General features: G+C 34.4%; 1 protein-coding gene across 2 annotated transcripts in view; it reads left to right on the top strand.

The window, feature by feature from the left end:
• LOC142977710 (uncharacterized) overlaps positions 1-7629 on the top strand; it is a 71044-nt gene extending 63415 nt beyond the window's left edge. For both annotated transcript variants that reach the window (XM_076121784.1, XM_076121783.1), the window contains exons 5-6: positions 1644-1772; positions 2431-7629. In XM_076121784.1, the coding sequence (XP_075977899.1) occupies positions 1644-1772; positions 2431-3411 (1110 nt within the window). In that variant the 3' untranslated portion in view covers positions 3412-7629. The remainder of the gene's footprint in view (positions 1-1643; positions 1773-2430) is intronic.
• Positions 7630-17951: the final 10322 nt, after the last annotated feature.

Here is a 17951-nt window from a genome sequence, read left to right as displayed (position 1 = left end):
TTCTTAAACAGTCAGTATAATACTTAAATTCGTATAATACAGCAAAATTCCTTCGTATCAAATGAAGAGACGACCAATTTAGGAAGACCTCCTGCTCTCCAAATGCCTCGTAATTTTAAGATGGAATTAGGATTTTTTATGATACGTTAGAGATCTTTATAATCTGGTTTGTGCTATGTTGTAATATTTAAGAGGTAGCGATAGCGGTTTTCAAGACCACTACTTTAACAAATTGTAGAACCGAACAGTTTAAATAATGCTTAGTCACTTACATTTTACAAATTATAGATTTGACAAAATGATCTAGATTTCTGTAACGGTTTTCTTTATAACTACATACTAAATTAAATATTATTTCAGCTCCATCTTACAAATTGAAGTCAAGTTCAGATCTTATATTAAATTTCTAGTTCAATTGAAGCGAAACTGTCGAACACGAATTATAAAATTCCGCTATACTTACTTCAATATTTTAATTTAATTCATGCTGTTATTTTAACATCTCACTTAAACTTTAAAGCACACAACAAACCTTAGCTAATGCTTTATAAACTCGCTCTCGCTACCGCTTATGACTTGTACGTATTGCGTGGGCGAAGGTGAACGATTTGTCAATGCAGGTCATTAGCGGGCCCCCAAACTGTAGGGCAGTCCTTTGTCAGTGGCTGACTTAGTCATTACGACTGTCATTATCATCGTTATAATAGCCAGATGTGGTCATGGTGATGCTGGCGTCTTGTGCAATGTTTGGCAACTCAATTGTATGTTTGAACTTCAATGTGTTTGTATTGATGTGTAAAAAATCCACCAGAAATGCTAAGGTATAAGTATTCTGCAAAAACATGATTAAAAAAACGACAACATTCAAATCTATCTGGATATTAGTTACCATCTTATATCACACTACCTATACTAAATAATTTATTTGAATTGAATTTATGAGCCCATTTATACCTAAGAAAAATTGAAAAAAATATAATATCCAACGATTTGAAAATAAAGTATTATTAAACTTGCCATTCATTTTAAGAATATGTATAGTTTAAACTGCCTCTGTGGTGCGGTCGGTAGTATATGCGGCTGCCGTGCGAGAGGTCTCGGGTTCGAATCCTGGGTCGGGCCAAAAAGTCTTTTCTGAGATTTTCTGTTAAGAATTTCTTAGAGATTGCCCGGAGTTGGGAAGTTGAGGTCGAAGACCTCCTTGCCTCGGAGGGCACGTAAAGCCGTCGGTCCTGCGCCTGACCTCTCACTGGTCGTGTCGGTTATCCGTCCCACCAAACTATGAGAGTGATGGAATAGAGAGTGTACCTGTGTATTGTGCACACACTTGGACACTATAAACAAAGTCCTGCACAGATGGCCAGTTTCAATGAAACTGACCGCCGTAGCCGTATATCGGCTAGGAGGACATTATTTTATTATATTATTATTATAGTTGTAAGAGGGCGCCTAAAAGATAATATTATCCAACGATATTTTTTTTTAAATTACGTATTATTAAACCCGCCATGTAACAGGGCGCCTATAATTACTTTCTCTAGGCTTTAAAACACTAGTCATTTTTAATACACGAACTCAATAACCGTTCAAGCAACACCTTATTATAACACAGTTCTACAACCAGATTTCTCTCTTGCTTCCAGTTAAAATCTCCAACTGAAGAGAGCACGGGCACTGGCACTGGTGAGGGAGAGGCGCCTCCAGCTAACGGCTCCATCTTCACCATGACCCTCAAAAACAATCATTTGATAGTCGAAACGGAGGAAAGAAATGTAAGTGTACCCAATAACATAGAATTTATTGCCTAGAGAGTTTTCACTTCGAACGTACACGCTTCTACGGGACTACTGAAATAGTGGCAGTTATTTCATCATGGTACAATGGCTGGTGGAATGGACCCATGTATGATCTATTGTTACTCCTGTACAGTAGAGTAACAAAAAACAAACTTATATAATTTTATTCGGAGAACATGCATGGCACACGAACGCCAATTATGTGTCGGACACCCTACTCGTAATTAGCTGAGTATAATATGTAAATAGACTTAAACTATTAATGGAAAATTTAATAGAACAAGAAAACAGATGTTCTAGTATGCGTTCAGTTGTAGAATGCTCTAATACGAACCAAGAACAAGGTCGGTGTAAAAGCGTACTTATAGTTTACTCGCTCCAGTAACTGTTGTCTACTATTAAGACGTGATTACAAAAGATGCCAAATGGATCTTACCTCGTTTTTAAAAATAATATATTGTTTACTCATGGACATGGTATAGAGGATTATTTTAACAAAAAATGCTAGCGAAATAAGTATATCTGTCTGTACATTATTTTATTGTTAGTCGACAAAAACACGTCTATCAGTATCCACCTAAAAAAGATTTATAAATAATACGTACTTATATTTTTTCTATATGTTATGTTTCAGGATATCACCAAAAACGGCCGAGAAACAAAGATGAAGTACTCACCAGACAACGACGGTATCTTCGTGGTAGAGGTCCAGCAGTCAGCCGCCTACAGACCAAACAAGACCATCATCAGCTCGCCTCCCCACGACCCGCAGATCTCCACCAACCAGGCTCTCATACACCGCGTCCCTGAGGAAGTGGAGAAGAAGGTTGAAGAAGACAGTGAAAGAAGTAGTGAGAAGTTTGAAGCCAAGGCGCTGGCGCTGTCGAGCACTGGTCTTTCCATCTCAGATCTCAGCATGTCGTCTATAGGCTCTCATAACGTGAGCTACTCGTACAGCAGCCAAATGGGCTACGAACAAGGCCCCTTCGGTTATCCAGTCTACGCTGGCTACGACGTAGCTAACTCCAATATCCCCGAAGGTATCGTCTACGACAATTCTCAAGAACCTCTCATAAGTAAAACACCTACAGATCCTGATAAACCCGTGGTCACTGCAGCCATTTTCAAACAAGACTCCATCATTGGAAGCGATGCTTTACAAGGACCTGGTTACTGCATCGAAGGTTCAACTGATGGTCCTCTACTGTCTGATGTTCAAGCGAGAGAATACAGCTTGCAACACCTCCACGATCAGAAGAAAATGGAGAACGGGGTAGCAGTTCCCGTGTCTGAGAAAATTGAAAGTGCAAAGCCTTTGAATCGGGCCGACAGTCTTCCCGTTCGGTTAGAGGACGAAGAGGTTGAAAAAGTTCCAATGGAGACTATAAAAGAAGATGAAGGTCCTGGAAAAGATGGTTTGAAGGGTAAGCGAGGGTCTTTGCCGATTATCAGGACGGATATGTACGAGTCTGTACGAGAGATCCTACCTTCAGGGTCTCCAAAGTTTGAAAAGCTGATGAATGAGACGTCGCCAGGAGATGGGACGTATGATTCTCCTCCCATGATCACTATCACGGAGGAAAGTGAGTCCAGCAAGAGTGATGGCACGAGTTAATTCGCTGGGTTTGGTGTATATAGTGTGTTCCAGGTTGTTTTTTGATGTTTTGCAGTGTGGTGTCAAGAAGAACGATATCCTAAGACCATGATTTTCAGTAAAATTATGTTATAACCTTTTTATTTTTTGTTACGGTGACAAGAGTATTGTAGTATCTCCTTGCTATGGATGTTCCTTATTGTCATCTCGATAGCACATAACAACTTTAATCAATAACATTACCAATGAAAGTGGCAAGACGGGATAATACATCTACGAAAATCAACACTGTAGTCTGAAATCAAAACGTTTTTCTTGATGCCACACTGAATTAGTACGTAAATAACTTTGTAAAATCTATTAAAAGTCACAATAAAGTTGAAACGAGAGGAACAGAATTTTACCGACAGTTTGGTAGAATATCCCCTTATTTTTACTCTAATGTGACTTGGATCTTCGGTAGTCGTAAGCTTCCAGTCACATCGTCTGATCAGAATAAATCAGAATATTCCGAATATTCAGAATTTGTAGTATTTGACCGTTCTGTGTGTCGCTCTGTAGGTATTGTATAAAATAGATTGCACTGGGGTATTTAGGCTGCTGGTGGGTTAGAAAGAGATGTAAAATATCTTTTTGCTGATGAGAGAAAAGGAGATAATATCTTAAAGATGATTGTCAATTGAAGGAAAGGTATACGTAGAATATTCGAGAAAGATGTAAAAGTTGAAAGGGTTATATAATCTGGAATTTTTATAAGAACACCGTTAATGATATTAATAATCAAGCGTTTAAGTGGAAAATTTGTGGATCCTGCTAATAATTGCCAAAAACTTAAAAGTAATTTTAAAAGAGAAAAAGAAAAGGAGTGATGATGTGTATGGAATGAAGACGTTGTAGTGAATAAATTTATATAGATACACTATCTGTCTTAATACCCCAGAGCTTAGTTAGTAAGCAAACTTCGAAATTGAGACCCGATAACCAAATCAATGAGTAGATGATAAAAGTGGATAATCAAGCAAAAATACACTGCACTGGTAAAACATACAAAAGGGTATAAAATACACCACAATTAGTTCAGAATTAAAAAGAACTAAACATGCTTGAATTGAGCATTCTTTGATTGAGCGCAGAAATTTATGCTCAAACGAAATCTTATTTACACTCGACTAGTTTTATTCCTTTTTTATGAAATGTACTTGCGTTTATATTATGTTCACTTTTAACATTTACTCATGTGACGTAGAATGAAGTTGTTTTCAGTATGGCGTGTAAATTTATGTTCTTCAACGTTGTGGCCAAAATAGAGTACGTGTAGTCTAAGTGGATCGAGGGAAATGTTGACAGAATTTAATAAAAGTTTATATTTATTACGGTTAATTAGAAAACTATTAATTTATAAACACAATTTAAGGTAATAGTCAAAGTAATATATCAGGCTAGCCTTTCTTCCAAATATGTTGGAGGCGGCTTACAGTCTCACCGGATGCTGCTGAATACCAGTGTTTTACATAGAACAATTTACGAAGTTAAATTCTTTAAATTATAATTATTTATGATAATTTGCATTAGTCCGAGTTACTGCAAGAAACCCATCGTCATTTTTAAAATACTGTCAACATTTTTCCTTGCTGTTTACACCAATTTCGCTAATACATAGTTTAAGATAATTATTGTTAAAATAATTTATAAAATAAGGAATTGAGATTCAATATTCAAAGATAAACTTTTAAGTTATAATCATAGAGTTTATAAATAATAAGAAAAAAATATTTGTTAGTGAAAATGTTAATTTTGCTCAGTTTTTTAAATTGTTTTTAAAGTTGTGATAGAATTTATAGATATTGTAAATTATGTATTTAAAGGTATCTGTGTACACTGAAACTAATTGAATTAAACATACAAGTTGCCTGTGTTTTACTTATCTTTCCGTATTCGAAAGATTTTATTTTCCGTAAGGTAATTATAAAATGCTTGAGTTTAATATATAGTAATATGACATACTATAAAAATGTAAGTATGTGAAAATATTGCATCTCAAGTACGAAATCAAAAGTTATTTCAAGAATTTTCAGCACTTGCTTGAATATTCTTATTATATTATCACACTGAAAGCCACTGTAATAATATAATAATGTTGTGTAATATTAATAAGTGGACAGATACCTTTGATCATATTTAGTTTCAGCTTTAGAGCCGTCCGAGTGACAAACGAAACCTTTACGTGCCAAGCAAAGCTATCCTAAAAGAGTTGCATTTATATGAAGCTAGTTTTACGAATCATTTGCATTCAATGTGCTCAATATAAGCCTTACTTGACTTGAGCGCTTAAATTGCGTAAACAGAATACTGACTTTATTTTGAGCAGGTTCTAAAGCACTAAAAGGTATGTAAATTCTAATACCGGGAAATAATAGTTGCTGTACAACTTGAGAAAATATAAGCATGTGTGCATTTTTTCGTAAAACTAGCTAGCTAGTCTGTGAAAATGGGACGGTCCCAAATATTAGTAAATAGTATAAATCTGTATGCTTAGTATGTCCTTACATTATGTTTATAGAGACACTTATATTTCGCCATTCAATTAGTGCTCATTTTGAGCGCTCAATTGAAGCACGGAATATGAGCGAAGAAATTTAGTGAAACTGTTTATTCTTTGTGAATTTATTTCCGCATATGTGTAGTGCGTTTATTATCTTAGGTAGAATGTGTTATTTTAAACTACAATGTGATACAAACATTATTAGATAGAATTACGCTAAGTGGTACTTGGTTTGAGCGTAAAATACACATGCTCAATACTGGTACGAGAGTGTGTTATTTTTTGACAGATGTCGGTCAACTATTGAATGTGTATACGATATGATAAAATGGAAAGACAAGTTTTAGTACGCTTATTTTAGGCTCAATAAGTACCACGGTTGAGCGAATTGGAGCCCAAATAATAGCAAATAATACATGATCGCTTTATTGTGTAACATTTTTGACATGCTACAACTGAATTTTGGTTTAATTAACTTTAAACGGTGTTATTTTGCTACAATTTTGCTTTTACAATTAAATGGAAATATACATTTTCTGCTGAAAACTTGTTAGCCACAACAATTAGACCAAAATGTATCTACAATGTTTTGTTAAAAAACCAATGTTGAATGGTAATTAAGTCGGTAAAATCCCATGAAGGTGTGCATTGCAAAATGAATAACGAATCAGAGAGCTGCTTTATCATAAAACCAAAGAGTATAACTTCAATCGATATTTCCCAACGGATTCCCACCAATTTCATAACAACGGTGTCATTTCAAATTGAATCACACAATTTGAATTTGAAATCAGACTATCAAATATGTTAATTTACCACCCTACTTCATCTTTGATTTTGATGATGATTGAAATGGCTTCCTCATTTACTATTGACATAAATTATTTATTTGTCACACTTTGACATAATGAGCAGTTTACAATAAGACGAAAAAGTAATTCGGGAATATTTTGGCATTACCAGGAAACATATCTTTGAGACGGTCTAACCCCCGGTTTCTGAGTTGCAGTAAATGTTAGTTTATCTATTCAATAGCGTTTAAAGTCACATAAAAATCGTTATTGAATAGATAAACTACCGTTAAATGTACTCAGAAACCGGGGGTAAGTGCTGTTCTATTCAAGTCCCCAGACTTTAGTAGCCAGAAGCCAGAATACTCCATAGGTGGGTCATTTAGAAGCCGACGTTCGTTTAGGTTCACTAACCATAAAATATTTGAAAATAATTGTGATTTTTACTTATATTTACATTAAACAGTATTGTCGTTAACCCTGTAATCGAAGCGAAGGCTTGGTTGGACAATCATGATCAGCCTTCTCTTTCTTCCAACTATGTTGGAGTCGTCTTCCAGTCTCACCAGATGCAGCTGAATACAGTATTTTACACGGAACGACAACCTATCGGATCTTCACAGCCCAGTTACCTGGGTTATAACACGATACTCATAGATTGGACTATCAATGCATTATTATTTTATATGTGTAAAAATATTGTTATCCAATAAAGCGGTCATGTAATATTATAAATTATAAAAGATATTAATTTGATTGTAGGCTAGTCCCGAAGCTAAGCGTTTGACAAATTATAATTAGGTGTAAGATAATGATTGTATGTAATTAATTAAGTTCGCATTGATGATTTTAATATTTCATTTGAAGTTACTTTTATAAAATAAATTTAAAGTGATTTGCGGAGTATTTCTGTGTGTTTTATTTTATTCATCCCAAAAAAAACATCTATATACATATTTTACATGTATACTGTTTAGTTATAAATAATCTAATCGGCACAAAAATCAAGTATATGGTTCCAGGTTAGGAAACAAAATATTATTTAATATACATCTCCGTTTCTCGAAAAACGTGTCTTGTTTGCTTAACGAAACTTAGAATTTACTAATTTTCTTACAATAACGTTAACTACTTTAGTGACTAAAATGAAGAATTTTTCTTTGTCTTATATCAAATTAAAAATATTCTTCAACACAAAATTATGAAAGCACTATGAGCAACTGCTTGAACTCCATGCTACATGAATCTGTAGTTCAGGTTGTCAGTTCCGGGAAAGTTTCATAGATGGCGTTAGCAGTATCCAGTTTTCTTTTCATTGTTTTTACAGAGGGCGTGTTTTACAACGCCATCTACCGAGGGGTTGGTAAACTTTGTCTACGTAGGGGTTGAGAGAGGCTTTGGTACTAATATATATACCATTTTGCTAAGCGGAGAATACTGTAAAAAGTTCGTGGAAATTGGAAAAGATGGAGCGATACTCTATTTTCTCATGACAATTCTTAACATCGTAAGAAATTAAACATAATGCAATAAGGTACGATATTAAGAGCGAGTTTTACACCTGATAGATAAGTGTTGGATAGCTTATCCGATAGAAAAAGAAATAACAAATGGATGAAAAAATACCTGTTAAATATTCACCTCATATGCTAACCGATACTTATTCAAAAGTGGTGAAAGACGTTAGGAATTGATAGTAGTTTGAATTACTAGAGAAGATATCTTTAATCTATTTTGGCTCTATATAAGATGCAGATTTACGCGTTTTAAAACGTTACTGTGTAAGTTTAAGTCTTGGTTTTCTTACTAAATCTCCTGCGTATTATCTCATCTCAATCATCATCATCATCATCTCAAACAGACACAAGAGCCATTGTACTGAAGAAGAAGAATAAGAAATAGTTTCATATTTTAAAGAAAGGCTCATCATTAAACCTGACACCACAAACAAGAGCTACAATCACAAAGGCGTTAGCTGAGTATATCCACCACATAGGCCCAGTAGTCAAAAATGTATAGAAATTACAGTTCTTTAGCCGTTACGTCTAAATCGAACAGGGTATCTGTAGAAACACATAGTTTATTTTTTTCCATATTCAGTTATTTTAAATTTTGTTTTCTACACATTCTTCTATTTTTCGAATAAGTTACCTACTTGGCGATCAGATTTTTATGTTATAGTAAACTATTTTATATCGGCCAACTAAAGTAAATTTTACCTATTCCTGTCTCATTACTGGATACAGTTTTCATTCCAGAATGTGAAAGTATACACATATATCACATAATAATATCAACAAATCTAAACCGAGCTAATTTTTCTGTCACATGTTCCTTTCTCTTATTATAAGGGTTCAGGCATAGACCTTCCGGGAAATTACAGTTGGATTTATATACATTTTTTACATCTCAAAGGTAATTTCGTAATTAGGAGCACGGAAGACTACTGCGATACAAATTAATTAAGAATAGTAGTTTATACTAAACTTCAGATACATTCCACCGTCCAACTAGCTTCAACGGATAGTTAGGTTAGAATCAAACTCGCTACTTCTTGTACGCAGGACCGATGTTTTAACCATTTAACTAAAGCGCCAAGTCTCTCAGCAATATAATAAACAGTCTACCTAACTCAAATGTAGAATTGGCGCGAATCCATTAATTCCAATTGTACCGTAAAAAATAATTATATTTTGGCAAAATGTTAAAATTCCTACACCACTATTTACTTGTTAAAATATACCATTACTCTTTTCTAACTGCGCAAAAGACTAAAAAGGAATAGCGGAACCGACAAAATGTAATTATAAAAAATACAAAAGCACACGGATATCGTGCCACATTCCCGAACACAGGAAATAGGTCACAGCCTAACACAACGAGAAAAAACGAAAAAAATATACCCACAAAAAATTAAACAGATGAAAAGACATTAGTAGCGTCACAAGCATCACAACTACCCTCATCTCGCCGCTATTGATTCACTGCGGATAATTGAGTACACGCGTGTCACCCCCTACCCCCCACCACCACCCGCGATACCCAAAAAACACCCCTTAAAAAGGGGGGCACACACACGCGTCGCACCTCATTTGATTACAACAGAAAAACCGGCGAAAAATCGAGTGGATACGATGCAGTAATCTGCCCGTTACCATGGCAACCGATATTAACGGAGGGGGGTATCACATAAATAGATTCCCACATAAGTCCGATTCCACACACACCGCCTGCCCCCACACATTTTTGTACAGTGTTAAAATGCCTAAAACCACCCCTCCCGAGTTTAAAAATGCTGCGCGGGCCCGACAGATTAGCTAAAACTACGGTATTTTTACCCCTCGGGGGGTTGCTCTGCTAACTACGAGGGGTCGGGATGAGGGCACCAAACTTTGTGTTTTAAATATGTCCGAAGGCACGCATTAAAACCGTTTGCGAAATACGAATCATTAGTGTACCCTTTCGGGTCGGTTTTTATATTTTTTGTTTTGTTACATGTTATTACGTTTGAGCAAAGTTTGCTAGATTACTCTGTGAGGAATACGGCTGTTTTACGTGAAACATCAGGGGGTGGGATCTACTTAGATGTGACACGGGTTGGAATTACTCGCTAGTGTATAACTATTACGTAATTACTTTTTTTGTTAATTATATTTAAGTAGAGTTGTAATGAGATAAAGAATGAAATGAAAGAATGAAAGAAACTCAATGGAATAAAGATACTAAAATCTACATATGTAATTATTGTGCTTCGTTATCAAGAAAAACAAAGACAATCGTAAAATATATCTAATTACTTGCCCTAGTTGAAAGAACAGACGTTTACTTAGAAGTCATGTAAAAATAGTGATCACTTCCTGAAATAGCAAAGGAAAACATTGTAAGCAATCTTTACATACTTGAGAATTCTTTAATCTGTCCTTGAAGGCACGCAAAGTCCGCAACCCGTGGCTCTTGGTCAGCAGACTCAAGACCTTACCCCTCTTGGGCAGGAAAACCGTACATAGATTTGACATCAGATAGAATTAGTTTAAACACTATTATTCATAGAATTTCAACCTTTTTTCCATACAATAAAAGCCATGAAACGGCAGCCACAGCTAAACATCGCAGCAATAAGCCAAGCACATCTTACATAAACATAAGATGTATTTAACTTCCATTATAAAGGGATGTTATCTGCACGCAGCTCGCAGGGGGTGAAATCGGGTGAATCTTACAATAGTTTAATGGGTAAGGCGTTCGGAGTTGAGAGTCGGGGTGAAAGTCTTCGCGATAATGCGAATGAATATTTTTTATTAGAAAGAGAGGAGGTGAGAGATATTATGGTGTATTTTAGGCAGTTTTATATTTAAAATGCGTTTTTCTGTGCTATTTCTTAATTATGTATTTAATAAGGATGATGTATATGTCCAGTAATTAAAGTTTGTTGAGATGAACACTTGGAAAATATTAGTGACATCTTTCTTACAAAATTACTCAATATTTAACAAAAAAGAAATAGTATTAGTTTGTAAATCATGCCTTTCTTGCTTAATTTCCTTATTAAAGATATACAGTAGGAAGCAGATTGCATAAGACACATAAGAAAATCCTGCCTAATCCTTTTCACAAATACCTTAGAATAACTACTTAATCTTCATAATAGTACAAGCATAGCAATCATAAAAATAAACCTGTAGTTTACTATAAAAATAGCCATATATCAAGACCGCCTATCAACTAAACCAGTAAAACAACTAATTTTCAGTACATAAACGAAATTAGTTAATCCATTTCCGTAACCGCAATGAAATTCACTATAAATTCTGACAGTCAAAAGTCAATGTTTGACCTAAATTAACAAACGATTTGATTTAGTGCTATTTAATTATACTTGTCACAACTTCATAAGCTTTTTAATGGTTCTAACAATGTATTGATTGAACATTATGATATTGAACTCATATTGGTCAATTAAGGATGGCTAGTTTTTAGCGTTCCGTACCTAAAAACTAAAAACGGAATCCTATTACTAAGCCTTCACTGTCTGTCCGTCAGTCACCAGGCTAAATATATCTGAATATATATCTAATTATTATTATAACATATACATATATACATAATAATACACATACTCGTATTTATTTACTGTTTATTTAAAACTGGAGGTATCTAAAAGCTTAAAAACCATTGACCATTGTCATAAACCGTAATATCTAGGAAGCTGAAATTATGCTGAAGCAGTTAATGTAGACGTAAACCTCATTGATAGTGTTTTGTTTAATTACATTACATTAATATCATACGTGCAAAGATTCGATGCCGTCGCCGCGTCGGTGTTGTCATGAACACTGTATGTGAATGAGAAAAAAATTGTAGGTGATTTTGAGTAGAACATAGATGTGTTTTTAGTCTGCATGAAAATTACCTACTAAGTATATTTTAGTAGTATTAGCTTCAAAATTATTGCTCATTTAGTGCTTTAAAAAATGGTGCTACGAAAAGTAAGAAAGGTGTTTTATTATTATTTATCTATCTTAATATTTACAAGGAAATGCATTTTATGGCAAGAAAAGAGTATAAGACTAGGCTTGCCCAGTGGGAACCCCTATGAGACAAATATTCGAGAAGTGAAGTGGAGATAATCTTTTAGGCCTAGGGAAAAAACTGAATAATAATATTTGCAACGAAGAATAGATACAAATTTGGATATTGCTCATAAATAATTAAACAAATGTTTTTTTCAAATTAAACATCATTAAAAACCAGTGGCAATATATCGTAAATCTGAATAATTGGCAGATCTACCCCGGCTTATAAGGGTAGTGGACCCTTCTATTCACGACTACGGACAAGAGCTATGGGATTATTGTAATTTAATGTGTCAAATCACACTTATTAGTCCATCACTAAAATCAAAACGTGACAGGAAAAACATTTGTTCGTAAAGCCTTGAAAATTAGTTGCAGTTCTACATGATAGATAAATTAAAAATGTATAAATAAAAAAATATTAACTGCTGTAAATGTTACATTTGTAATGATATTAATACAACTGTGTTAGTAATATACTTACCCAAATTCATTAAAAAATTTGATTCTGGAAAAGAAAGCTACTTTATACTTTTCTAAAGAAAATTTTGTCCTGACTGATTAGCTTTACATATTTTTCTCTCTTTTTGAGTCTTCCCTAAAATAAAATGTCAACTTCCAAGGCTTTACTTTTCAAAACAAACTCCACGCAAGCAAAGCCACGGCTTAAACCGCATTCATAAATAATTGCACTAAAACAAGACCGATAAACAACTATTTCAGATCACGGATATCCCATAAAAAACTCTATACTAAATGATTCAAGCGAATCGATCGGCTTACAGCCTATTTAACTATGAACCCCTTTCATATAAAAATGTAATAAAATACTGTATTGATGGGGAAGTCACAGTAACCTATATTATTCTCCCTCTCTTTCTAAATGTATTAGTATTCTTTTCACAGTCACTATCATTTTTGTTTTGACGAAAATTTTTGACTGTTTGTTTGTTTTGCATCAAAACTACTGAATGGATTTTGACGAAAGTTATGTTGTTTGAAAGCCTAAAGTCTAGTTTATAAAATTAGCTATAGTAGCTTAAAATTGACTCTGTTAATTTAGGGATAAAAGGCTTTTGATTAGACGTAGAGGATGAAGTAATTTTAAGGTTAGGTTCAATTTTGATTCTGAACAGCTCTTAGCACGTTCGGATGCCTATGAAATCCAGCTTTTATTCCTCCATTTTTGTACTTTACCTATATATTGTTTGTAATATGCAAGTAACATTTTAGTTTGAAGAAGAAATACTAAAACAGCGAACAAAGTCGAGTTAAGGGACTAGCAAGTTATAAAGTTGGTTTACAACGGTGAAAGGGAGTACGGCAGTGTACTTTTATGAAGTATGGGGGTACTTTTGAACCGAAACTCCGGTTCACTCGTACTTGTAAGTTATGGTAAATACTGTTTTAGTTGTGCCATATTCTGTGGGTAAATAGGGTAGGAGACTATGGAATCTTGAATGTGAATGAAACGTGTGAATATTTTCTGGATACGAGTGTGGAAAAATAAGTTAACTTTATAATATTTTTGGGTAATTTGGTCAAAGTACCTATAAGTTTAAAGTTCTTTTATAAGCTAGATAACAGATAACAATACTTACGTAAGGTAAAACAGGTGATTTCCATAAGAAAAACGGCTTTCGTTCAACTGAGTATCAGCTATCGAGGAATGTTTAATGAAAATGCAAGAGTACCAAGTGAAGAAAATCGTGCTACTCGTTTAGTTCATATTAGCGAAAGTCTGGCTCTATAACTTAGAATTTCTTAGCCGATATAATTTTTATTGAATGAATTTTATTACAATCACTAAATATTTATATAGTAGCAAATAAACAATTTAGCTAAACGACAGTAACACCATTTTTATCTATACGAAGCAGACTTACAAAAACAATAACCAAGTACCACGAAAAAGCGGAAAATGGACTTCAAACCATTGAAACTTTCATCTAAGCATAAAACAAAAAAGTGTTCACACTCGATACACAACACACTACCCTCTGTCCAGGGGTGGCACATAACAGTAGCTGGACAAAGCAAGCAAAATATTCCAACTTTTCATAAAGTTACCTTACCCTGCCAGTGGAAATATTCACGACATTTCGGTTTAGTATTTAAATTCATTTTCGATGTTTGTTTACTAAATACTAGGTGGATCGTTCGTTATTTGGTGGTTGGGATGTTAAAATTGTTGTTGCTAGTGTTGGTTGCAAAGTTTGAAATTATGATTTGATTTATAAATTTGTAGGAGTAGAGTCTATAGTTCAATTTTATAGCACTTTCGAGTATCAATAGCCGACACCGGATCAACTGTAAGGACTAAATTCTTGCTAAATTTCAAATGTTAAGCTATTGATTCTTTATAGTGATAGCTGAGTGGTTTAAGTTGGCACCTCCCACGCAAGTGGTCGACGGTTTAGGCAACACACCAATGACTTTTCGGAGGTAGAGTAAAAAAAAAATGTGTTTATCAGAAATAATTATCACTTGTTCTAATGGTGAAAGAAACCATCGTGATGAAACCGTGCATGCATTCCTGTATGCCTAAAATTTGTTTAATACATTTAGTAAGGTCATGCAAAGTCCCCAATCCGCACTTGGCCAGCGTGGTAGATTCAAGGTCTAACCCCTTCCTCGTTTGGGAGGAGACTCTTGCCCTGCAGTGGGACAGTAATGGGTTAAAAAATAAATAAAAAAAAGTAATCTAGATGTTTATTCAAACGATGCATCGTAATCGATACAATATAGTTTACTTTCACTCAGATTACACTAACTGTAGTTAACTTACAAAAAGGCTGTGAAACAGCAAGTAATCACCACCAGTTAAAGCCGTCAGTTTCAACCAACATCGATATTAAAACAAAGAAAAAAGGTACAAAAATGAATCTACATCTATGCGTATACATCGCACTATATTTTCTAATCCACAGAGCTTCTGTAGTGACCCTCCGGATTTTTTTAATTGTGGGACGAGGGGAGGCTTTGAGTCCCGCCGAATATTAATTAGTCTCTGTGAAGAGCTAGGACCCTTTATTGATCTGGACTTATGGTCCTTATTGAAAACTCTACTGTTTATTGTGTACGGAGATTTTGTTGTGATGTTGAAGCTTGTGTTCTTTTTAGAAATATGACAATATAATTATGATTTTTTAGTTGTATTATGTACTATATGATGTATGATTTTAATTCTCGTCTGTTTCTGAAAACGGCTGTGAACAATAGCGTCAAAACTCTTTTCTACGTGTAATTTGTGGATAGTGACTCTATGAAATCATAAAATATTCGAGTGGGTGTATGAATATTGTGCATTTGAGACTTACTTGATATAATCATGCATGTTTCTGGTATGAAAAATGAATTATAAGACAAGATCAGCATTTTTTATCTAGTCAAGTACATAAAACTTTTCTATACATATCTACCCTGATCCCGGATCCTCACTGTATCCTATGTAATCAGTATTACAGTATTCCTACATTACTTTTCCAATGTGCGGTTTGTAACCTCAAAAAACACTAAATAACGTAAACTCTCACTAGAAAATACTTCAGGATAATCTCTTAAACAGCTCTATGTATTGTGTTGTGAACCGTACGAGTGGAAAAAGGCCAGAACCTTTATTATTTAGCAATTTATTAGTTGTGGGTACATCGGGCCCGGCTAATTCCTACCGGAGATCTCTGCACGCGTTTTATTTCCAAACGATTTTAGATAGGGGTTGGTTCGCATATCTAGGGAGTGGGGTAAGTCATAAACTTTATGCGAGCGAAATTAATAAATTGTAGATTTTCGTAAAACGTGTTTTTATTGCGATTTATCTGCTTCAAATAAGTTTTTTTATCATAATACATATTATTATATATTTACTTCCCAATTTTACTATAAAAGAAGGTCGTTAACTGCAGACATCGACTCCTGATAACTATTCAGTTATGATTTGAAACGCTTTCCTTTTATAAAAGTACGCACCATCTTGCTTTAATTTGCATATGAAGTACTATTGAAACTATAATTAAGGAGCTATGATTAGTCCCACAGGGAAATATTTGAGACATCTGTAATTATACCGTTATATCAGCTTGTGTTTTAACCATCAGAGGCATAAAAAGTTTGCCACAATCTCCTAAGTAGGAGAAGCAATTGAATTTTCAATATATAATAAATTTTGAAAATATGTGGTTATTTAAACAGGGGTAAATAAGTTATCTCTTGATATAAAACTTTAGAACTAGAAAATTCTTTAAACTAACAGAATAAAAGTAACATGCAAGGTAAAGTTAACTACAAAGAAACCTCACTTATCAGTCACATTCTTTTCCCCGCTACCTCTCATGAACTCTCGCTCAGCTCGTCGCTACATCTTATACCTTAATAACTACAAAACACGAAGGTACGCGCTCCACGATCGATGTCGCCCTAAGGCATCGTTTCAAACACCAATAAAGTTTTTTGTTCGGATTCGCTTATATACGAGCAGTAGAAGTGAATTATAAGTTTACACGCATGATTTGTTGCAGAGATGTACCTGAATAATGGTTCACGTTACGTGTTTGTAGAATTAGATATTGTTTTTTTTTGTCTAGGAAGAACTGCTTATGACTGGTGAGATCGGGTTGTAAGAGCGTCTTTAGTGGAGAGAGGGTTGTGGGAGTTAAATTGTCGCATTTGGCTTCATACCATTCTAGTGTTGGGTGGAGGTTGTCTCTGAGGTCGCAGGCCTGGGTTAGAAAGTCAACCACGCTAGCCAAGTGTAAGTTTTGTTGTTAAAGGTACGATGTGATATAAAGCTATGGCGTCGGCTAACCGTCTTTACCCTAGTTACGGAAGCTAAATGAAAAATCTCAAGGAAACATTAATTTTTTGCACAATTTAACAATCGTTGTTAAAAAATCTGTAACCTTTTGTAACAAAAATCTACATTATATAGCATTATTTGTAATGCATTTCACTACTAGGAGTAGGTAATAAATGAACAAAAAGTTTTAGGAAACTAACTTAGCCCGTAATGTTTTTCATCACAGTAACAAAACTGAAATTCATATTTACATATTCACACATTTTCATGAATGGTTCTACAGGGGCGTATTAATATTCTATCTTTATAAATTGTAATAGAAAGCAACATCCGAATAAGAGCTAAATAAAAAACCTACCAAATTCACAACTCACTGGTACATAATCTATATTTACATTACATATGTGTGCCAGGAATCGAATTAGCGACCTTTGGCCACTTTGGTGTATTTGTTCTAACCCTCCCACCACCCGGTCGGGGGCTGAACCTACCCTTCGAATTTGTTAACTTACAAACGGTTTCCAACCCTTTGCTGTTAAATTTTAATTTGGAACTGCTAGTGGTTGAATTTTTTCAGTGATATATTGCCTGCGGGAGGGTAATGATAAATTGTTTTGGTCCAGGATGTGCAGTATAATTAATTCAATAAAAATATGTAATTTTTTCGTTTGACTGTAAGTTGTATTATAATATAATATAATAATATATGGCCATATCCCACGGAAGTATACGTTAAAACATTTATTTTCACTTATACTTGGGTTAAAAGAAACTATTGCAATAAGACCTTTGTATCTTAAACTGTTTGTTATAATATGTTCAGGTTCAAACTCAATGATGTTCATGATAGCCGACCCCGA

Source organism: Anticarsia gemmatalis, chromosome 13 (genome assembly GCF_050436995.1).
Source record: "Anticarsia gemmatalis isolate Benzon Research Colony breed Stoneville strain chromosome 13, ilAntGemm2 primary, whole genome shotgun sequence".
Lineage (NCBI taxonomy): Eukaryota > Metazoa > Arthropoda > Insecta > Lepidoptera > Erebidae > Anticarsia > Anticarsia gemmatalis.
Note: the sequence above shows the minus strand (reverse complement) of the source record. Positions and strands in the feature narration are given on the sequence as shown.